This window comes from Vanellus vanellus (genome assembly GCF_965231255.1).
Source record: "Vanellus vanellus genome assembly, chromosome: 17".
Taxonomy (NCBI): domain Eukaryota; kingdom Metazoa; phylum Chordata; class Aves; order Charadriiformes; family Charadriidae; genus Vanellus; species Vanellus vanellus.
Genome location: NC_138922.1, coordinates 734,191 through 755,769, shown reverse-complemented (window position 1 = coordinate 755,769; position 21,579 = coordinate 734,191). Strand labels below are relative to the sequence as shown.

At 41.4% G+C, this 21,579-nt stretch overlaps 1 protein-coding gene across 2 annotated transcripts; it reads left to right on the top strand.

Moving 5' to 3' along the window:
• Positions 1 to 653: 653 nt before the first annotated feature.
• Positions 654 to 19,453, top strand: LOC309678917 (myosin-1B; the record flags this gene model as incomplete). Of its 2 annotated transcripts, none has more annotated exons than XM_082492117.1 (38): positions 654 to 857; positions 950 to 1,093; positions 1,441 to 1,597; positions 2,578 to 2,605; positions 2,702 to 2,813; positions 2,900 to 2,992; positions 3,106 to 3,169; positions 3,252 to 3,350; positions 3,456 to 3,559; positions 3,641 to 3,779; positions 5,483 to 5,601; positions 5,701 to 5,850; positions 6,484 to 6,654; positions 7,333 to 7,642; positions 8,274 to 8,347; positions 8,654 to 8,741; positions 8,828 to 8,945; positions 9,762 to 9,885; positions 9,962 to 10,098; positions 10,817 to 11,072; positions 11,435 to 11,677; positions 11,763 to 11,939; positions 12,025 to 12,170; positions 12,258 to 12,348; positions 12,437 to 12,826; positions 13,447 to 13,573; positions 14,450 to 14,568; positions 14,855 to 15,051; positions 15,459 to 15,642; positions 15,729 to 15,894; positions 16,003 to 16,127; positions 16,328 to 16,636; positions 16,738 to 16,941; positions 17,681 to 17,806; positions 17,895 to 18,065; positions 18,152 to 18,256; positions 18,533 to 18,628; positions 19,291 to 19,453. In XM_082492117.1, the coding sequence occupies 38 exons, from the start codon at positions 654 to 656 to the stop codon at positions 19,441 to 19,443; spliced, it is 5,820 nt and encodes a 1,939-aa protein (XP_082348243.1). In that variant the 3' UTR covers positions 19,444 to 19,453. The 2 variants fall into 2 exon arrangements, with proteins under 2 accessions (XP_082348243.1, XP_082348242.1); XM_082492116.1 differs by having other exon boundaries at positions 2,702 to 2,819.
• Positions 19,454 to 21,579: the final 2,126 nt, after the last annotated feature.

Sequence of the window (21,579 nt, the reverse complement as noted above, 5' to 3'; positions counted from 1 at the left end):
ACATATAATATTTTTTTTAATAGTAGTGCATAAATGCAAGATAACTCAGTTTCTGTTATGAAAAAGATCAAAGTGGAGAATATCAGCTTTGTTTATTAGCAGGTGGATCTGTGGAATAATTGAAATATTTGACAACTTGGGCTATTTTATCCCAAGGGAATGCCTTTAATGAGAAGTGCTAATAATTTTAGCTATCTGCATATCCAGTGTACTGGCCTCTTCCAGTCTTTTCTTGTTAACAAATCTCATAGTCTGAAAGGTGCTAAACAAAAGAGACACAAGAGGGTTTTCATAATTCCAAAACTGGAAATATCTAGTGAGTGCAGTGTTTGGAACCTTGGAAACAATCTGTTTATCCTGTTAATTCAACAAATGGAAAAAAAAGAAAAAAAAAAAAAGCATTCCTGTGTAACTGCCACCATCCACTAGCCCTAGAGATCTGACTACATAAAACAGAAATAAAGGAAAGATAATTATAGAACAGAGCTCGGAATTAGCAGAAAAATGAGTGAGTTGATTCAATCAGTTGATACATACAGTGGAGCACCATGTAATCCACTATGTTGTAGGAGTGTTTCTTCCACAATGCGCTATTGTAATATATTTTCTACCCGCACAGATACTTGCTGCATTACCCCTAGTAAACAGCAGCCATGTCATCAGACTCTGAGATGGCCATTTTTGGGGAGGCGGCTCCTTACCTCCGAAAGTCAGAAAAAGAGAGAATTGAGGCCCAGAACAAGCCTTTCGATGCCAAGTCATCTGTCTTTGTGGTACATGCAAAGGAATCCTATGTGAAAAGCACAATCCAGAGCAAAGAAGCAGGAAAGGTCACCGTCAAGACCGAAGGTGGAGAAGTGAGTAAAAAAAAGTTCAAGGCTTGAGAATATAATTGAATCCTGCTATGGACTTTTAGATAGCAAATCTGTATATTTCTTTTCTTTGGCAGACTCTTACCGTGAAGGATGATCAAATCTTCTCCATGAATCCTCCAAAGTATGATAAAATTGAGGACATGGCCATGATGACTCACCTCCACGAACCTGCTGTGCTGTACAATCTCAAAGAGCGTTATGCAGCCTGGATGATCTATGTAAGTAGCAGCAGAAGGACATAATTCCTGATTTTGAAGAGTTGAAGACAACTTTCAATCTCCTTGAAGAGCTTCCTGACTTCTTGCATTCTTATTTCCTCATTTTTCTATTTCTTCTTTCTTTCTGGCATACGTTCTCCTCTTGCTGGCTACATCCTGTCCCTCTTCTTCCTTCCCACTTTTTCCTTTCCTTGTTGTATGCTGTATCTCACCCATTCTCTGATGGGTCATTCCTCCACTTTATTTTCTTTCACTATCCTGGTCTCCTCAGAACATCATTCACCGCTGTCTTATCTGTAACTCCCCTCAGCTCTCCAAAATCAGCATCCTGTACTCCTTCCTTACAGACCTACTCGGGTCTCTTCTGCGTCACTGTCAACCCCTACAAGTGGCTGCCGGTGTACAACCCGGAGGTGGTGTTGGCCTACCGAGGCAAGAAGCGCCAGGAGGCCCCTCCACACATCTTCTCCATCTCTGACAACGCCTATCAGTTCATGCTGACTGGTGAGTGCTTGACCTCCTTCAAAGCAATCTAAACCAAAAAGCCCCACTGATCTCACCGGAGCATGTGATAAGCCAGCTAAAAACACCACAGAGCTGTGTGACTGGGAACTTGATTGAGTTATGCAGGAATTAATTTCAAGTGAAACTGACCCAGAAGCATGCATGGGCTCAGCACTGTGTATTATTTGCACTTTATTGTATGAAATTCTACACTCTCCCACTGCAGAAATACTACTTGACTTTGCTACTTTTTCCACTGAGGGAATAGATAGTATTATTATTGCAGATGATCTTCTGCAAATTCACATTGCCAGCTCATATCCAATTTTACATCCATCAGTACCCTGAAGTCCCTCTCTGCAGAGTTGTTCTCAATCCAGTCATCCCCCAGTCTGGACTGATATTGACGATTGCCCTAACCCGGGTGCAGGACTCTGCACTTGGCCTTCTTGAACTTCATCATGTTTGCATGGGCCTGTTTCTCAAGCCTGTCAAGGTCTCTCTGGATGGCATGCCTTCCCACTGGAGCATCAACTGCACTACTCAGTTTAGTGTCATATGCAAACTTAGTGAGGGTGCACTCAATCCCACTGTGTATGTCATTAATGGAGGTGTTAAATAGTATTGGTCCAGAACAAACCCTCGAGGGACACCACTCAATAACCATTTGTACATTAAGCCTTTGACTGTAACTCTTTGGATGTGGCCATCCAGCCAATTCCTTATCCATTGAACTGTCCACCCATCAAATCTGTATCTCTCTAGAAGCAAGACTGTTGTGGGTACGATTAGAGGTAAGAAAGTTGTGCACGTTTCTTTGCAAAAAAAAAAAGAAACTGAAAAATAAATTATTAGGAGTAAAGAAAGGGGAAAAAAAACATGCGGATTTTTTTCTTGTCATAACTTACATTTACTGCATTGATTTTCAAGTTTTTTGTGTCTTCATTTACAAAGTCTATTTGTTTCTGCCTCTCTCACAGATCGCGAGAACCAGTCGATCCTGATCACGTATGTACACCCCCTGCTCGGGTCCCTGTGGGCTGCCCAGTGCCAGGGACCTCCTGCCTGACCACACGCTCTCTGCTTCTCTCTCTGGTTTGACAGCGGAGAATCCGGTGCAGGGAAGACTGTGAACACAAAGCGTGTCATCCAGTACTTTGCAACAATTGCAGCCAGCGGGGATAAGAAGAAGGAAGAGCAGCAGCCGACTGGCAAAATGCAGGTGAGGTCCTAGCGGTAGGAACCTGCAACGGTCAGATTTATTTATGAGCTGTGTCGTGACAAATAAGATTTCTGCTTTAGGGGACACTTGAGGATCAAATCATCAGTGCCAACCCACTGCTGGAGGCTTTTGGTAATGCCAAGACGGTGAGGAACGACAACTCCTCACGCTTTGTAAGTTGCTGCCTGGGGCAAAATTACTTTTTCCTTATCAACACACTGACTCAAATATTCTTGCAGTCAGGATGGGTAACTTAGATCTCAGTTGACTTTTCTGCTTCCTTCAGGGTAAATTCATCAGAATCCATTTTGGTGCCACAGGAAAACTGGCTTCTGCTGACATCGAAACATGTAAGTGACCCTTCTGGCCAGACCCCGCTCCTTCCAGCTTGCCTCAGCTCTTGCGCTAACTCTGTCCTACTGTCCTTGCCAGATCTGCTGGAGAAGTCCAGAGTCACTTTCCAGCTGAAGGCAGAAAGAAGCTACCACATATTCTATCAGATCATGTCCAACAAGAAGCCAGAGCTAATTGGTAGGAAATATCACTGACTTCTGCAGACAAAGGTCACGGAATAGCATTTAATTCCTCAACGGGCCAATTACATTTGATCTGTACGTGTCTTGTCCTTCTTTTCAGAGATGTTACTGATCACCACCAACCCCTATGACTATCAGTACGTGAGTCAAGGTGAGATCACGGTTCCCAGCATTAACGACCAGGAAGAGCTGATGGCCACGGATGTAAGTAATGCACAGAAGTTTTCTCAGGCGGACTCTCGCCTTTAACACGCGCGGCACTTACTCCAGTGATTCTTCTGTTAGAGTGCCATTGACATCCTGGGCTTCACTCCTGATGAGAAAACAGCCATCTACAAGCTGACGGGGGCTGTCATGCACTATGGCAACCTGAAGTTTAAGCAGAAGCAGCGTGAGGAGCAGGCAGAGCCAGACGGCACAGAAGGTACCAGCACGATATATACATATATACCAGAGCACAGTATATACCGGAACACTCACTAATACAGGCAGTAATTTGGGGTCAGAATCGTTGACTCGGCCTGTGCATTTCCCCAGATGCTAGTGCTGTAGAATATAAGCGTGTCCTAACCAGAGGACTTTGCTGGAAGAGCACAGCTCAGGGGAAGATGCTGATTATTTTGAATTGTGCAAGGCATAAGGGCCTGTGAACCCTAGAGCACGCTTCCAGAAGAGCAAGCTTTGCTGCTATACTGAACGGCAGCTCCCCAGACCTGGCACAGAACTGGGAGCTGCTCTGCTCACTGGCTTTAGTTTATGTACCCAGGTAGCTACTATCGCTTACCACCAGCTGTGGGCACCTCCAAACGGTATTGTTTCCAGGTGACAAGAAGCCAGAATCCCAAAGCTGCTCTGCTTCAAAGCCCGTATTCTGGAGACAACTCACAACACCTGAACTGAGAGCATTGTGCTACTTCATTTTACATGGGGGAGTTAAAAAGGAACATCAGTTAATGCTGCAGCTGTGGCTCATATGGTTTCTGTAGAGCTTCAGCATGTCTCCTGGACTTTTGTTTGAAAAATAGACATCTAAGATATGTCTATTGCGTTTGCTTTGCCTAGAGTTGTTCAAAGGTGTGTTCCTTTAATAGTTCATGGATGTATTTCCATGAAATCAGAGGAATTTGCATATATCATAAACATATACTCTTAAGGGGGCTTTTTGTGTGTGCAGTTTTTTAGGAAAGTTCAGACATAAATGAAAATATGCACAAGGAATACAATGGCAATGAATCTGATAATGATGGACAGTAACAGTAGACTAGGCTACAAATAATAACTGTAATCATTGCATGAATGTAACCAAAGCAAAGAGTAGAGTATAACAGAATTACTCAAATATTTAATTATTAAAGACTAACTCTACAAAAGTGAAATGTTCTTGTTTCATACCTTAATGTTTCTAGTTTTAAATGTACAGTAAGTATTTAGTTGTAAATAACACACAGTAGAAGCAGCTCAAATTTAGCCTCTGTATATATGTATTCTATAGTGACATTTGGCCTTCTCACATCAAAGGACTGTAAATAATATTAGTGCTCACTATTATCTTTGCTGTGAGAAGAGACAGTCCGCACAATGGAAAGTGATGACAGAGTACATCCAGTGCTCCAGTTCTTGTATTTAACAGCCTAGATTCAGAGAAAATGAAAGCTGGAAAAGACCTATGCGTGTGATATTTATCCTTAGGGAGAATGTGTTCCCACTATGAAAGTTATATGAGATCCCTATTTATATTTTTGGCATAATACTTCACTAATCTCTCTCTCTAATGACAACAGAGTTTCACTGACTAAAGTTTTCAGTACAGTACCAATGAGTTTCCGTTTGCTGTTTATTCAGGAATTGTGACTTGTTTGACCTGCCATTTTCATAACATTTTGCCCTTTTGTCTGTCTAATCACTTGTTTCAAAATTTGCATTTTCTTTGTAAAGGCATTTGTTAGAGTCTTTACCTTTACAAATAATCTAAATTAAATGGGGAAAAAAACAGTTAATAAGAAAAATTTAAATATTTATGGTATGGGACAAAGTATGTGGGACTTCTGCAGAAAGGATTTTTAATTACTACAAGATACATCTACTGGAGAGCTAATACTTGATCCTGCTGTATGATTGTTTCCTTAGTTGCTGATAAGGCTGCCTACTTGATGGGTCTGAACTCAGCAGACCTGCTAAAAGCCCTCTGCTACCCCCGAGTCAAGGTTGGGAATGAATATGTGACTAAGGGTCAAACTGTGCAGCAGGTAAGAAACAAGTAATGACAGAAAACAAATGACATGAATTAAAAACTTTGAGCTTCCTCTTTTGCTTTTGATGGAAACTTTTATTTTACTTTTCTTTAGGTATACAATTCAGTGGGTGCCCTGGCAAAATCTGTTTTTGAGAAGATGTTTTTGTGGATGGTTGTTCGCATCAACCAACAGCTGGATACCAAGCAACCCAGACAGTACTTCATTGGTGTCCTGGACATTGCTGGCTTTGAGATCTTTGATGTAAGAGGAGGATCTTCATACAAGTTTCCTGGAAAGGGCATTAAGAAACTGGCATAGTTTGGGGTTTGGGTTTTGTTTTTTGTTTGTTTGGTTGGTTGGTTTTGTTGTTGTTTTGTTTTTAAATTATGGATTGTTTTCATTTATTGGATAATCTTGACATTCCTGCAGGAATAGCACTCTTCTAGTTCTCATAGTATGTATTATCCCACAGGGGCTGAAGGTTTTTGTAGATGTCTGTCGCCACATGCAGAAGTGAAAATTGCATTGAAAATTGATAGGAAAGATTTAACATCTGATAGGTAATAGCATAGACAGATTTTGTAAGTTAAAATATGCCATCTTGAATGAAGATTTTATTAATGCTGAAGCCAGAGTCCCTCTGAAAGCTTGAGAATAGACTGGCAGTGTAGAAAGATTCATGCAGATGAATTTGGACTTGGGCTAAGCTCTGCAACTCTTTTCAGAGGCCAGAAATGTGTTGAGACAGTGCAAGGGCTTGTCCAGTCCTGTGACTAGAAATTCAGGATCCCAATCATGGAGACCTTAATGGGTTGAAAACAAAACCTACTGGAAGACAGAAACTGTTCCTGGAACTGAACTTCACAAGTAAGCAAATCTCTTTGCATTCCGTAGTTCAACAGCCTGGAGCAGCTGTGCATCAACTTCACCAATGAGAAACTGCAACAGTTCTTCAACCACCACATGTTCGTGCTGGAGCAGGAGGAGTACAAGAAGGAAGGCATTGAATGGGAGTTCATTGACTTTGGGATGGACCTGGCTGCCTGCATTGAGCTCATTGAGAAGGTTCTTGGGCCCTACACACTAAATAGTTTTCCAGATGTAAAAAGGAATCTTCAATGCTCAAATTAGACCACTCTAATGTGCGGCACTCACACTTAATGCAGCAAATAACATGATTTTTTCTGGGTGCCAAGCATTTGATATACATTTTCATTTGTCTTTTACTTCCATGCCTGTGGGATTCTGTCACATAATACATATGATTCACGTGGGGCAAAAATTTCAGTCCTGGTCACTGTTCTGAAGTTCATACTCAAATGGGTGTGTTTTTTTAATGCATGTTCTGTGAGTAAATACACTGGGCAACTTCTATTTTAATATGTTTAAAGAAATTTTCTACCTTGCACCTAAGAAAAAGTGTTTAGGAAGTGTAAACTCTTCCTTACATCTGAATGCTGCTACTTTCATTCATTTTGGTTTCCATCTTCAACTAACATGCACACAGAGAATTTCTACATGCAAGATCTTTATTATATCCCAACTTTGACACTTACGGGTGACCTTGTTTTCATATAACTGATGGCATATCCCCTAACAAAATGCCCCTTCTGAAAGAAGCATAAGATTACTCATTCTGAGGAGGGTTTTCTGTGTAATTTTTATCTTCTATTCCTCTCATTTACTCTCTCTCTGCTTCTTGCTTCCACACTTTCTTTCTTCACATGTTGCTATTTCTCCCAGCCCATGGGCATCTTCTCCATCCTGGAAGAGGAGTGCATGTTCCCCAAGGCAACTGACACCTCTTTCAAGAACAAGCTCTACGACCAGCATCTGGGAAAGTCCAACAACTTCCAGAAGCCTAAACCTGGCAAAGGCAAGGCTGAGGCCCACTTCTCCCTGGTGCACTATGCTGGCACGGTGGACTACAACATCACTGGCTGGCTGGAGAAGAACAAGGACCCTCTGAATGAAACTGTTGTGGGGCTGTACCAGAAATCATCCCTTAAGACACTGGCCTTACTCTTTGCCTCTGTTGGTGGGGCGGAAGCAGGTGATTTCTTTGAAATCAGTTCTACTATAATTTACAGAAAAAGAATCTTGAAATAGTATTTTCCAATAATATTTACATTTCAAAAATTGAAACGCCAAAACCTTATCTACTTTTTAGAACTTAGTCACTCAGACTAATAAAGGATATTATATTTCCCTAGAGACCTTAATACATCTGTAGGTTTTAAGACCAGACAGTTGTAATACAACTTTAACACAGGGTAGCTGACAAACCAGATTTCTGTTATGTGGGGCATTCCCAGATACGGCAGGGAAGACAATCAAAGGTATAAACATGCTGCTAAATTTATAGATACTCTTAGGTGTAAAGATACATGAAGACTGCTTTTGGTGTATTCACTAGTGATTTATTTAATGCCTTAAATATCTTACCATGCAAAATGTTACATTTTATTTCCTGTTTGCATTTTCTTAACTTCAGCTTGAAGTAATTTGATTTCATTCTGTTATCTGAAAAAATCAAGTCTCCCATTGTAACTTTAAACACTATATGCATTTACAAATTTTGATCATATTATATTTTCTATTTTTTTAAGAGGAACACACATTCTTCAGATTCTAACTGTGTGCTTTTGATGTTCATTTCTTTTTTAAAAAATACTATTGTTTAGAGAGTGGTGGTGGTGGCAAGAAGGGCGGCAAGAAGAAGGGATCTTCTTTCCAGACTGTATCGGCTCTCTTCCGGGTACTGTAGAATAATCATTATAAATATTACCACATTGTGAAAAAATACAGAATATTCACTTCAGAAAAGTTTTAGATTGATCTAATATACAAAATTTTTATGTTCATAAAGGATAAAAGCATATGCTTCTTAATAAAGAAGGATTCTCATTGAATCCTTGGAAGTATTCTTGCAGAACTGCCTGAAAGATCTGTAAAAAAAACCCAAACAATTGATCATGGTTATAACAGAGTTTTTTTACTCCATCTAGTATTGAGATTGTATAAGTGACATTTTTAAACCCAAGTCTTTGCTCTTGCTCTTAAGGAAAATTTAAACAAACTGATGAGCAATCTGCGAAGCACACATCCCCATTTTGTGCGATGCCTTATTCCTAATGAAACAAAAACACCTGGTAAGTTGTTAAAGTTCAAAGACGCGATAAATCTGTCCTTTCCTGTGCAGTACAATGAAGTACCAATTCATTATGTCATTTATTAGGTGCCATGGAACATGAGCTGGTGCTGCATCAGCTGCGGTGTAATGGCGTGCTGGAAGGGATTAGAATTTGCAGGAAAGGATTCCCCAGCAGAATACTCTATGCAGACTTTAAACAGAGGTCAGATTCCATGTCATCCACCCTACACCATATCCACCAATGCTGAAAAATTTGCATTTCCTAATTGTTTTAACTACTGTGGGAGTTATGGGAGCGGTGCATTGTACCTACCTTTAGTCATACAAGAGTCAGTTGTCCAAGTCAGTCATCCAATTTCTTTCTATAGCTAACTAGAATAACAGGCATTTTCAAAGGGCAATCATTTATCCATGTCCTCGATTCATATTTTGGTATTTATACAAAGCAGTTTTTAATTAACTATCCAGAAATGAAGTTCACTAGCTTAGACTTAGTTAACTTTTGAGTAGCAAAGTAAGAAGACTTGCAGTCATCAGCACAGAAAAGTGAATAAAAAAACTGCAAGATATTCTAAACTAACTTATTGGAAAAACAAATAAAATAAAAAGATCTTGTTTTATGTTCTATATCAGCTGCAAAAACCTCAGGTAGCATATAGTGCCACTATTTTGGGTGAAGAATTGCTTCTCCTCTCCACATATTTTGTTCTTGTACATAAAGTTCTCATTTCGAGATAAGGCATAACAGGGCATGTGAAATATGTCAGCAGTTACGCATGGAAGTCAGTACCCATTCTGTGTAAAGAATTTCTGGGCTAAGGAAAGTGCAAGGTTTTTCCTAAAAACATGTTTACGCATGAACATGTGATTTCTAAACAATGGAACAGAGTGCAGACTTATTCACCTCTCTTCCACTTTTGATCCCCCTTTAGAGAATCTTAGTAATGGTATCAGTTGGTACAGGTTTGATTGAGACTTCAGGAATCTGACCTTCTTCATATTCTACTTCCTCCCGTAGGTACAAGGTGCTTAATGCCAGTGCCATCCCAGAGGGACAGTTCATTGATAGCAAGAAGGCTTCTGAGAAGCTTCTTGGCTCAATCGATGTGGACCACACCCAGTACAAATTTGGCCACACCAAGGTAAAAATGCTGGTTCACTGAGGTACCGTGCTTGCAATACCTGATAATTACGTACTGCAACATTCTCTTTCTCAAGGTCTTTTTCAAAGCTGGGCTGCTGGGACTCCTAGAGGAGATGAGGGATGAGAAGTTGGCACAGCTCATCACCCGCACACAAGCCATGTGCAGGGGCTTCCTGATGAGAGTGGAGTTCAAGAAAATGATGGAGAGGAGGTAGATACTTATATTTATTTGGCCTCCTGGGCCAATCCTTGTCAGATACCAATGACGTGAACAAAACTGAAAAAAAGGTGCTTCTTTCCAAATCTCATTTATTTCTCATTAATTCAGTTCACCAATATGGATGTATTTGGGAGTATACCCTGGCTGCAGATGAAGCAGTACAAAAACCTGATTTAAAAAAAAAAAAATATTTTTAACTTAAATCACTATTTGTTCTAATTTTTGATAAATTCAGTAAATGGCTGCATTATAAGTATGTCCAGAAAACAGATATCTACTCTAAGCTAATTATTTTAGGTTACCATTATAATCATAAAGTGAGAAACACGTATACTTCTAATACAAGAGAAGTATCCTCTTCCCTTGGATAACTTTCATGAAATGGACCGTACTAGCTTCTGGAGGTGTTCCTTTTCTTTGGCTACGAAAGTGAGCTAAATATCTGGACTTCAAAACTATCCATACAGGTTGACAATCTACATCAAACTAGGGAGCTTTCTTCATATATATATTATTTATATTAAATATACTAAAGATTATTAATAAAAAATATTAAATATATAATAAATATTTTATACATGCAAAGATATATAGAACAATAACTATATAGTATTATATGTAGAATTTTGTTATACATATCAATAAATATAATTAAATATGTATTATAAATTTTAAAATAAGCAACATATTATATTTTATTACCTTTCAGAGAGTCCATCTTCTGTATCCAGTACAATGTTCGTGCATTCATGAATGTCAAGCACTGGCCCTGGATGAAGCTGTTCTTCAAGATCAAGCCCTTGCTGAAGAGTGCAGAATCTGAGAAGGAGATGGCCAACATGAAGGAAGAGTTTGAGAAAACCAAGGAAGAGCTTGCAAAGTCTGAGGCCAAGAGGAAGGAGCTGGAGGAGAAAATGGTTTCTTTGCTGCAGGAGAAAAATGATCTCCAGCTCCAAGTGCAGGCTGTGAGTATTGTTAATGTTTTTGGCTTGAAATGCCCTGTGTACAATGATCCTAAATATCTCCGTAACAGACACATTGTCCCAAAATAGTATTTATTGTAAAAACATACATGTATTTCATAAAATAGGAAGGAAAACCACATAGAAAAGATACACTGAAATCTCCAATTATTAATAAATTTACAATGAATTATTGCAGCTTGTTCCTTACACTTTTATATCGAGAGGGGTAATCAATTTCCAGTCAGTACATACTACAGTTTATAGTATTTTAAATCTTATCTGGAAACCTACAGCAGCCACATCTTTATACATCTTTATATACCATATAATTTTAATATGTTATCATCATGAATCATGTGTAGGAAGCTGATGGTTTGGCTGATGCTGAGGAAAGATGTGACCAGCTCATCAAAACCAAAATCCAGCTGGAAGCCAAAATTAAGGAGCTGACAGAGAGAGCAGAAGATGAAGAAGAGATGAATGCTGAACTGACAGCCAAGAAGAGGAAACTGGAAGATGAATGTTCAGAGCTGAAGAAAGATATTGATGATCTTGAGTTAACACTGGCCAAGGTTGAGAAGGAAAAACATGCCACTGAAAACAAGGTATACAACAGATCTTGTGACACACATGCAAGGAAAAGAGATCCATTTCAATTACTGTAACAGTGTTGTGTTCTTCTTCTCAAAGGTGAAAAACCTCACAGAGGAGATGGCAACCCTGGACGAGACCATCGCCAAGCTGACTAAAGAGAAGAAAGCCCTCCAAGAGGCCCATCAGCAGACACTGGATGACCTGCAGGCAGAAGAGGACAAAGTCAATACGCTGACCAAAGCTAAGACCAAGCTGGAGCAGCAAGTGGATGATGTAAGCCCATGGTCATAGAGCAAGAAGAGGACAGGTATGGTGTTAGACCTGACTGGTGGAGCACTGATGGTCTTGTTGTGTTTAGCTGGAAGGGTCCCTGGAGCAGGAGAAGAAACTGCGCATGGACCTGGAGAGAGCTAAGAGGAAACTCGAAGGAGACCTGAAGATGAACCAGGAATCCATAATGGATTTGGAAAATGACAAGCAGCAGCTGGATGAGAAATTGAAGAAGTAAGTGTGGCTGTGGGGCACCTGAGTGCTGGGCTGGTGCACTTGTCTTTTCTCTGTGAGCTCTACCACGGTTTGCTTTGCCCAAAGGAAAGACTTTGAAATCAGCCAGATCCAGAGCAAAATCGAGGATGAGCAAGCCCTGGGCATGCAATTACAGAAGAAGATCAAGGAGCTGCAGGCAAGTTTCTGCCCCTTCCCCTCTCTCACCCAGTCCCAGGTCAGGAAGGAGGAGGACATAGGTGTGAAGGGTCCCTGATATTCCCCAGGCGCGTATTGAGGAACTGGAGGAGGAAATTGAGGCAGAGCGAACCTCTCGGGCCAAAGCCGAGAAGCATCGGGCTGACCTCTCGAGGGAGCTGGAGGAGATCAGCGAGCGCCTGGAAGAAGCAGGAGGGGCAACTGCAGCTCAGATCGATATGAACAAGAAGCGTGAGGCAGAATTTCAGAAGATGCGTCGTGACCTCGAAGAGGCCACGCTGCAGCACGAAGCCACGGCTGCCGCCCTGCGGAAGAAGCACGCGGACAGCACAGCTGAGCTTGGGGAGCAGATCGACAACCTGCAACGAGTGAAGCAGAAGCTGGAGAAGGAGAAGAGTGAGCTGAAGATGGAGATTGACGACTTGGCCAGTAACATGGAGTCTGTCTCCAAAGCCAAGGTACTGAAATATCTCTTTGTAGTAATTCAAACATAATCAAGTATCTATATTTTAACATAGAAATTTAAGTTAGTCATACTTTAAGATAAATAGTTGCACTTTACAACTTGAATTTGAGTTTATATATTTCAGTATCTGTGTAATAATATATCGTGTCCTTTGGGTAAGATCTATAGTACTTCCCCTGAAGCACCTAGCCTAAGGAACTACAGGATCTCATTGCTTGGCTCAGAATATTACGACAGTGAAATTAAAGATACTGACCTTGTCAGTTTTTTAGTTTCTTCTAAAGTAGAATTTACTCCTACCCTACTCTTTCCTTTATATTCCTATTTTTCTTTTCCTTCCTTAAATACTTCAATGACTAATCACTAAGAGACAAACTCAAATTTAAAATAATTCCTCATGTTAGTGTCCTATCTATTGAAAAATTGAGTGTACATTAATAAATAATACAAAATTTGGAATTAGGAATGCCAATTTCATAGAATGATATGTCAGTTAACTGAGACATTTTGACTTCTAAATTATTGGCTTCTTTTCTCGGCCTTAGCAAGGCTTCAGATTCTCGGTAATTATGTGTTGAACCACTGACCATCTTTCATTCCTCATGCAAATAGGCAAATCTGGAGAAGATGTGCCGTTCCCTAGAAGATCAACTCAGTGAGATTAAGACAAAGGAGGAGGAACAACAGCGCACAATTAATGACATAAGTGCTCAGAGAGCTCGGCTACAAACAGAATCCGGTAAGACATTTGTGGTTTTTTTAGACAACACTGTATGTAACTTCAATAAAAGGGTCAAAAAGTCCTGGGGGTGTTGGTGGAAACTATGTCGAACATGAGCCAGAAATGTGCTCTTATGACAAAGGCAGCCAACAGAATCCTGAGCTGTATTTGGAGAAGTGTTGCCAGCAGGTTAGCAGAGGTTGATCCTTCCCCCTACTCACCATTGGTGAGGCCACACTGGGAGTGCTGTGTGCAGCGCTAGGCTCCGTAATACCAGAGAGATACAGAGATACTGGAGCAGGACCAATAACGTGATTAAGGGACTGGAACAACTGGTCACTGGAACGACCTCCCTAGGGTTGTGGTATCGCCCTCACCACTGGAGGTGCCAAGACACAACTGGACAGGGTGCTAGATGATTGCATCTAGGCTCCCTTTCCCATGAAATGTTGGACTGGGTGACCTTACAAGGTCCTTTCCAGCCTGGACTGTTTTATGGTTCTATGACTGGAGTTTCAAAGAAGAATTCATCAATCACACAGGTTGGACTTCATCCTACTCTTTCCCAGGAGACATCCAGGAGAGGACAGTGATATACCTGAGCACATACACCATTCTGTAAGCTCAAACCTTGAAGTGATCACTGGACTTAGTGCAAATATACAGTCAGACTAGTCAGATGTTGGCCAAGAGGGCATAATGTATCTCATTTCTTGCCTCTAAGATGAATACTTTGGCATACACAGAGATATGGATAGGTGTCAGTGGTTAGGATTCCATGAAAGAAATGAAATTTTGTTTAACTCAAAATACTGTTATTTACATTTAATTATCAAGGTTAACACTTTTAAATAAGTCAGAAAAAGGGACTTTTAATAATCTGAACTTTTCCAGGTGAATATTCACGGCAGGTGGAGGAGAAAGATGCCCTAATTTCTCAGCTGTCAAGAGGCAAGCAGGCATTCACCCAACAGATTGAGGAACTCAAGAGGCACTTAGAGGAAGAGATAAAGGTGAGAACACTTTATCATAAACATATGAATTCACAGAATCAACAAGATGACAGGGAGAAAAAAAAAACACTTAGGTAATGAAGTGCAAGTTTTCCCATCTTAGCTATGCTCCACCTTCCCTACCGCCTATGCATTAATGCTTTTGCAGGTTCACAGATCTTCCTTCCTTTTGCTTTCAGTAGCTTGCCATCACTCAAAGAAGAACAATCCAGCATCCACCAAAATTTCAGTCAGGAGATTTCCCACAATATTTCCATTCATTTTCACACTACTCTTTTTCCCCCAGGCCAAGAACGCCCTGGCCCACGCCTTGCAGTCTGCTCGCCACGACTGTGACTTGCTCCGGGAACAGTATGAGGAGGAGCAGGAAGCAAAGGGGGAGCTGCAGCGTGCCCTGTCCAAGGCCAACAGCGAAGTGGCCCAGTGGAGAACCAAATACGAGACGGACGCTATTCAGCGCACGGAGGAGCTGGAGGAGGCCAAGTACGTGAGGAATGTGGGGAAGGCTGGCAGGGACTAAGAACAGAAATTTGAGGAGACCGCTGTGGTATTGTCAGGAAGAAGCCAATGTTCTGCTTTGCGGTGGGGTGCCAGGAAGAGAGAATATATAAGCCAGAGCATGTATGCATTGGGGAAAAGCAGAAGAAGCAAAGCTCTACAGATGCAGAAGAGGAGAGAAATGTTAGTGTGAACAGCAGAGAGTGAATAGCTGTAGCCCCCGATTCAGACACAGAAATACAGTGGCTGGCTGGGAGAGGTCCTACACCTCTGTGTAAATGGGGATCACACACGACCAAATGGCTAAGCGTGCTCTAGTGAAAAACATGCTGGCTGCACACCACAGGCTCCCGTTTGCTTCCTCACCTGGACCTGTGCTTACCACCTCCCAGGAAGAAGCTGGCACAGCGCCTGCAGGATGCAGAGGAACACGTGGAAGCTGTGAATGCCAAATGTGCCTCCCTGGAAAAGACAAAGCAGAGGCTGCAGAATGAAGTGGAGGACCTGATGATTGACGTGGAGCGATCAAATGCTGCCTGCGCAGCTCTGGATAAGAAGCAGAAGAACTTTGACAAGGTCTTTTGGGTTCCAGGCCAGGGGCTCCAGGGCAGAGCGTCCCCTCCTGGTTGCCACATGCATACTCACGCCCCGTTTCTCTTCAGATCCTGGCAGAGTGGAAGCAGAAGTATGAGGAAACGCAGGCTGAGCTGGAAGCCTCCCAGAAGGAGTCTCGCTCTCTCAGCACGGAGCTGTTTAAGATGAAGAATGCCTATGAGGAGTCCTTGGACCACCTGGAAACGCTCAAGCGTGAGAACAAGAACTTGCAGCGTAAGTCCCTGGCCCTCTGCTCCTGGCAGGGCTTTCTCCCCACCCACCACTACCCACTGCTCCACATGGGTCTGTGCCTGACCATGCCATTGGTGTTTGTTCCCACAGAGGAGATTTCCGACCTCACGGAGCAGATTGCCGAGGGAGGAAAGGCAATTCATGAGTTGGAGAAAATCAAGAAGCAGATTGAGCAGGAGAAATCTGAACTGCAAGCCTCCCTGGAGGAAGCTGAGGTACCTAGCATTACTTCTTGCTCTCTCACATATTTTGGATCTCTATCTCATAAGTTCCATGAAGTCCTTCCCAGACACAGAGGAAAATAATGTTTGTATAAAAGTGTAGTAATATTAGCTAAACATGGCACTCTATTTTACTTAGATCTTCAGGTTCAACATTTGTCACATAAAAAGTATTCTGATTTATTCTTTTCCAGGCCTCCCTGGAACATGAAGAGGGGAAGATCCTGCGCCTCCAGCTTGAGCTCAACCAGGTGAAGTCTGAGATTGACAGGAAGGTAGCAGAGAAAGATGAGGAGATTGACCAGCTAAAGAGAAATCACCTGCGAGTAGTGGAGTCCATGCAGAGCACCCTGGACGCTGAGATCAGGAGCAGGAATGAAGCCCTGCGGCTGAAGAAGAAGATGGAGGGAGACCTGAATGAAATAGAGATCCAGCTGAGCCATGCCAACCGCCAGGCTGCAGAGGCACAAAAGAACCTGAGAAACACACAGGGAGTGCTCAAGGTGCATTGAACAAAAGTTCCCTACAGAGAAATATCTTAGCTGGTATTTTCAGTGCCAAATAGCTCTGAATGTGCTTATAATTTCTTTCACTGGCTCTACAGGATACCCAGATACATTTGGATGATGCTCTCAGGACACAGGAGGACCTGAAGGAGCAGGTGGCCATGGTGGAGCGCAGAGCAAACCTCTTGCAGGCTGAAATTGAGGAGCTACGGGCAGCACTTGAACAAACAGAGAGAGGTAGAAAGGTGGCTGAGCAGGAACTGATGGATGCAAGTGAGCGTGTGCAGCTGCTCCATACCCAGGTGAGGTCACTTGGTGAGAAATGTCACCCTTGGTAAGTAGGAAAACACTGGTATGTTTTATTCCAGTCACCATTGGAGGCTCAACTTCAAAGATAAGGTTTATCTTTTCTGAAGTAATCATCATAATGCTAAAGGAGATCTTTGCAGAAAAAATAGCTGTGTGTTCACACTGACTGTGTTCACAGGTTGCATTTGATGAAACCCATGGTTCTACCTTCTTTTCATCCTCTCATAATCTCCAGAGGAAAGACACTTAGTCACAGGGACCAGATGTTTTTAGTCAGACATGCCAAACGGTCTGCCATCTGAGCACACTGAAACTCTGAGACTACAGCAATATTCATTCCTTGCTTAGTTGAAATGTAGCACTAGGGAATCCTCATATTCCTTCAGAAATGTGCTTGTCCACGCTGGCAAGGAAGTGGGGATGAAATCCTCGCTCTGATTTGGCCCATGTCAAGCAGACTTTGACATGATCTACATGTCATAGCAGTCACCCAGCAGTCAGTCAAGTGCTGAAATTTTTCTCTTTCTCATTCTAAATACTCTTTTTCAAATTAATAAAATTAATTCTTAGAGAGAAAAACAAAAAAGCCTTGTTCCCCAGTGATAAAAAATTTTACAGAAAAATCTGTGGTATTGATTTTTCATATAATGTCTGAAATAATTCAAAATCCTGTAATGTTCTGGATTTGAAATAATGGGCTAACAAAAATAAACCTCTGATGCTGCTCAACAGAACACCAGCTTGATCAACACCAAGAAGAAGCTGGAAACAGACATTTCCCAAATTCAGAGTGAAATGGAGGATACGATCCAGGAAGCCCGCAATGCTGAAGAGAAGGCCAAGAAGGCCATCACAGATGTGAGTCGGGGGCTGCTTTCAGTATGGATGTATTCTCCCTCAAAATATCTCCAGCGCCAAAATATCTTTGAGTCTTTGCTCTCATCAGGCAGCCATGATGGCAGAAGAGCTGAAGAAGGAGCAGGACACCAGCGCCCACCTGGAGAGGATGAAGAAGAACCTGGACCAGACGGTGAAGGACCTGCAGCACCGTCTGGATGAGGCCGAGCAGCTGGCCCTGAAAGGAGGCAAGAAGCAAATCCAGAAGCTGGAGGCCAGAGTGCGTAGGGCTGGTATTTGTGTGTGAGTGAGCATGTCCCTTGGAGAGATACCAGGGAAGCTCCAAAGATGGGCTTCTCGTTGCAGGTGCGGGAGCTGGAAGGGGAGGTTGATGCTGAGCAGAAGCGCAGCGCTGAAGCCGTGAAAGGTGTGCGCAAGTACGAGAGGAGGGTGAAGGAGCTGACCTACCAGGTAAGGCAGGACGCCTCCTTGGCCTGAAACACCTTTTCTTGCAGGAAGCCAAAATGTAGCCCTGAAGGATTTCTTTCTGTCCTGAATCATGTAGTTAAAAAGGAGTAGACTGACAACACCAGAAGAAATTATCTTTCTGGTCTTGTTAGGAAGATCCAGCTTATCACATCTGTCTTACTGGACAGGAATAGGATATAAGCAGTATTACTCTCTGTTTCATGTAGAGGACATTTAAAGAAGAGGGGCAAAAAGGTGCTTCTCTTTCTTGTCATTTAGTCTGAAGAAGACAGGAAGAACGTTCTCAGGCTCCAGGATCTGGTGGACAAGCTTCAAATGAAAGTGAAATCCTATAAGAGACAAGCTGAGGAGGCTGTGAGTATTGCTGTGTGCAGAGTCAGGTTCCATCCAGGTGAAGGCGGAATTCTGTGTTGGTGTTTTCCCCTACAAAGCTCTTTTCAAACCCTTAACTTTTTTGCCTTTTTCTCACTGTGCACTCAGGAATGAAAGCTGTTCTGACTGAATAACTCAGGGGTCTAGGAGGGTGTAGGATACATTTTCTGTGAGCATTATTGCATCATTGGGAAAAGCAGCATTTTCTGTGAGCATTATTGCATCATTGGGAAAAGCAGCAAAGGCTCAGATCAACATTGTGGGAGTAGGCTTCTGGTTCCTTTCACAAAAAAAAATACCTTCAAAAATTGTAATACATAATTTTAAAGAAGTAAATAAATGGGAAAGGATTTAATGAAAATAAGTCTAATTATATATAATTATTCAAAAAATCCAAAGTGCATTAGCACTTCAAATCCAGAGAGGGATTCCTGGTATATCTTATTAACCATCCAGCATTAAAACTATTTCTTTGGATTCCCCCTAGAAGTACTAAAAAGAATTACACACTAACTCACAGTCTTTTCTTTCTTTTTTTTTTTCACTATGTAAAGGCAGAATACCACAGCATGTCCAGTGCAGTGCTACAGCAGAAACATTATTAAACATTTTAAAACCTATTTTATCTCTCTTCCTATCTCCAGGAGGAGCTGTCTAATGTCAATCTCACAAAGTTCCGCAAGATCCAGCACGAGCTGGAGGAAGCCGAGGAGCGGGCTGACATTGCAGAGTCACAGGTCAACAAGCTCCGAGCAAAGAGCCGTGAAATTGGCAAGAAGGCAGAAAGTGAAGAGTAAATGCCTCCAGTGGTGCGAAGTGAAAGAAAATTGCACAAAATGTGAAATTCTGTCACTTTGATTTTGTAATCACTGCTTAGTCCTTCATCAACCTGTAGATAATGAATGCCTAGACAATAAAAATTGTAGAGATTTTCCCATGGAAATAGTGAGTTCACTGTTGTATTTTAATCTTTATCCTTTTTTACATTTTTCCTTACTCATTTAAATTCATTCAATTAAAAATCTTGCTTCAGGTATTTTCAAAGTGTTTTGGCCACTGTTAAGGTGGTCTAATTAGACATCCTCCTTCATTCTTACCATGGAATTTCGTCTTAAGACTTCTTTAAGGGAGAAAATCATTATTTCTTTGCATCAGAATGTAATTATCCCTTGTAACTTCTGTTTTAGGAATATAATAGATTCTAACTCAAAGGTTCTGTCCAAAGAATAAGAGTTTATTGCATCTTCCAGTAATCCAGTCTAATCATTGATTATTCTATTAAATCACGTATCTTATTTGCAAGAAGATCTTTGCTCAGGTTAAACCTCTTCAGTCCTTAAAGCCACTTTGAAACACAGTATAGAGGACATTTAAACCTGAAATGAGATCTACTTTTAACTTTCACTCATGAAGGTGATGTGCAAACCAACATTCCAAGGACAGCACAACCAGCTACCTCATATAGTCATTCACAGTCTATATTCTGTTCCCAAAAGTCCCCTGAATCTTCTGAGCTGGTCAGGCAGGCAGTTAGCTCCTGTGTACTAATCCAGAGTAATCCATATAACTTTGCCTAGGTTGGCCCCACTCAAAATGTGTGTTTTCATGCTTTGTAGATATCAGCACACATCAGAGAATTCATGGTCACCTCTTTCAAAACAAGGACAAATAGGTGTCGCTTTCTCCATCATAATATAATACTCAGCGCACCTGTTATTCCACAGTCTGAAGGGATTTGAACCACTGAGACATTCTCAGGATTGTGTCATATTCCACCTGGAAATAAGACAATTGGAGAAGCCAAATCAACCATTCCTGCTGAAGATGCACTGCTATGCCTTCAGCAATAAAAAATAATTATCCACAATGAAAAATGTTAAAACAGCCTCTGTAGGATAATAGAGAAAATACTCATCTGGGAAAAGGATGACTGCATTTGATAGAGTCATCAGCACTACTGAATTGCTGGCAACTCACTAGTGTTACCTGAGCCTGTCGAACTCCTTTTTCGGTTGGTGTGATGAACCTAATGACTTCTCAGAGTTCCCAAGCACCAAGGAAATTCAATTATCTTCATTTTGAGTTGGGCCATACCCTAAAACTTTCTTCCTCATCTCTCCCATCTCCTCGGGTCTCATATCATCTTCTTCCTTTCATACCCCGATGTTAACTGGAGAATGAGGCTGTGGTACTATCATCTGTTGTGTTTTGAAGAAGACCAGAGCAGAAGGCTATGATAAACAGCACAATGTAGTCACTTTTCTCACAGTAGATTTCTGTTTCCAGTTTCTTCATTTGGCTTCTTCTGAGAGGAGTGATCTAGCCCACAACAGCCATTTGGCATTGAGACATCACTCTGTCAGCCCAGTCTTACAGACATTGTACTTCTCAGTGAAAACAGGTGGGAATAAACAGTATTGCAGGTCTCAGAACTGATCATCATTCTCTTGGTTTGCCAGCCATTCACAACCCTCCAGTTTCCTTTTAAAACAAAATAAAGATATTAAGCTTCCTAACCATGGAGTGATTAGGAAAAAACAGAATTATGACTGGTGTGCAGTCTACCACAGTCACTTCTAATTATGTATTAGGTTATATGACCTTTGGTTGTTTTCCACAGGTCTGATCCTTAATTTAAGACACATGAAAGACAACATTCAGTGGCTGAGAGCTTTCAGTAATTTTTCCCCTTTGGTTTCTGATTGATGAGTATTATTCTTATCAAGCTTGAAGGTGGAAATACTAAATTCCTCATGGGTTTTCCAAGGTTATAAGATACATGCGTGAAACATTACATATTTACATTACCTGTATGTACTGTATGCAATTTATACATACATATATAGCTATGTGTGTATAAATACATACACATACATATATACATGTACACGCACACACATCTATAAAGTTTCCAAAGCTATTTTATTTCATCA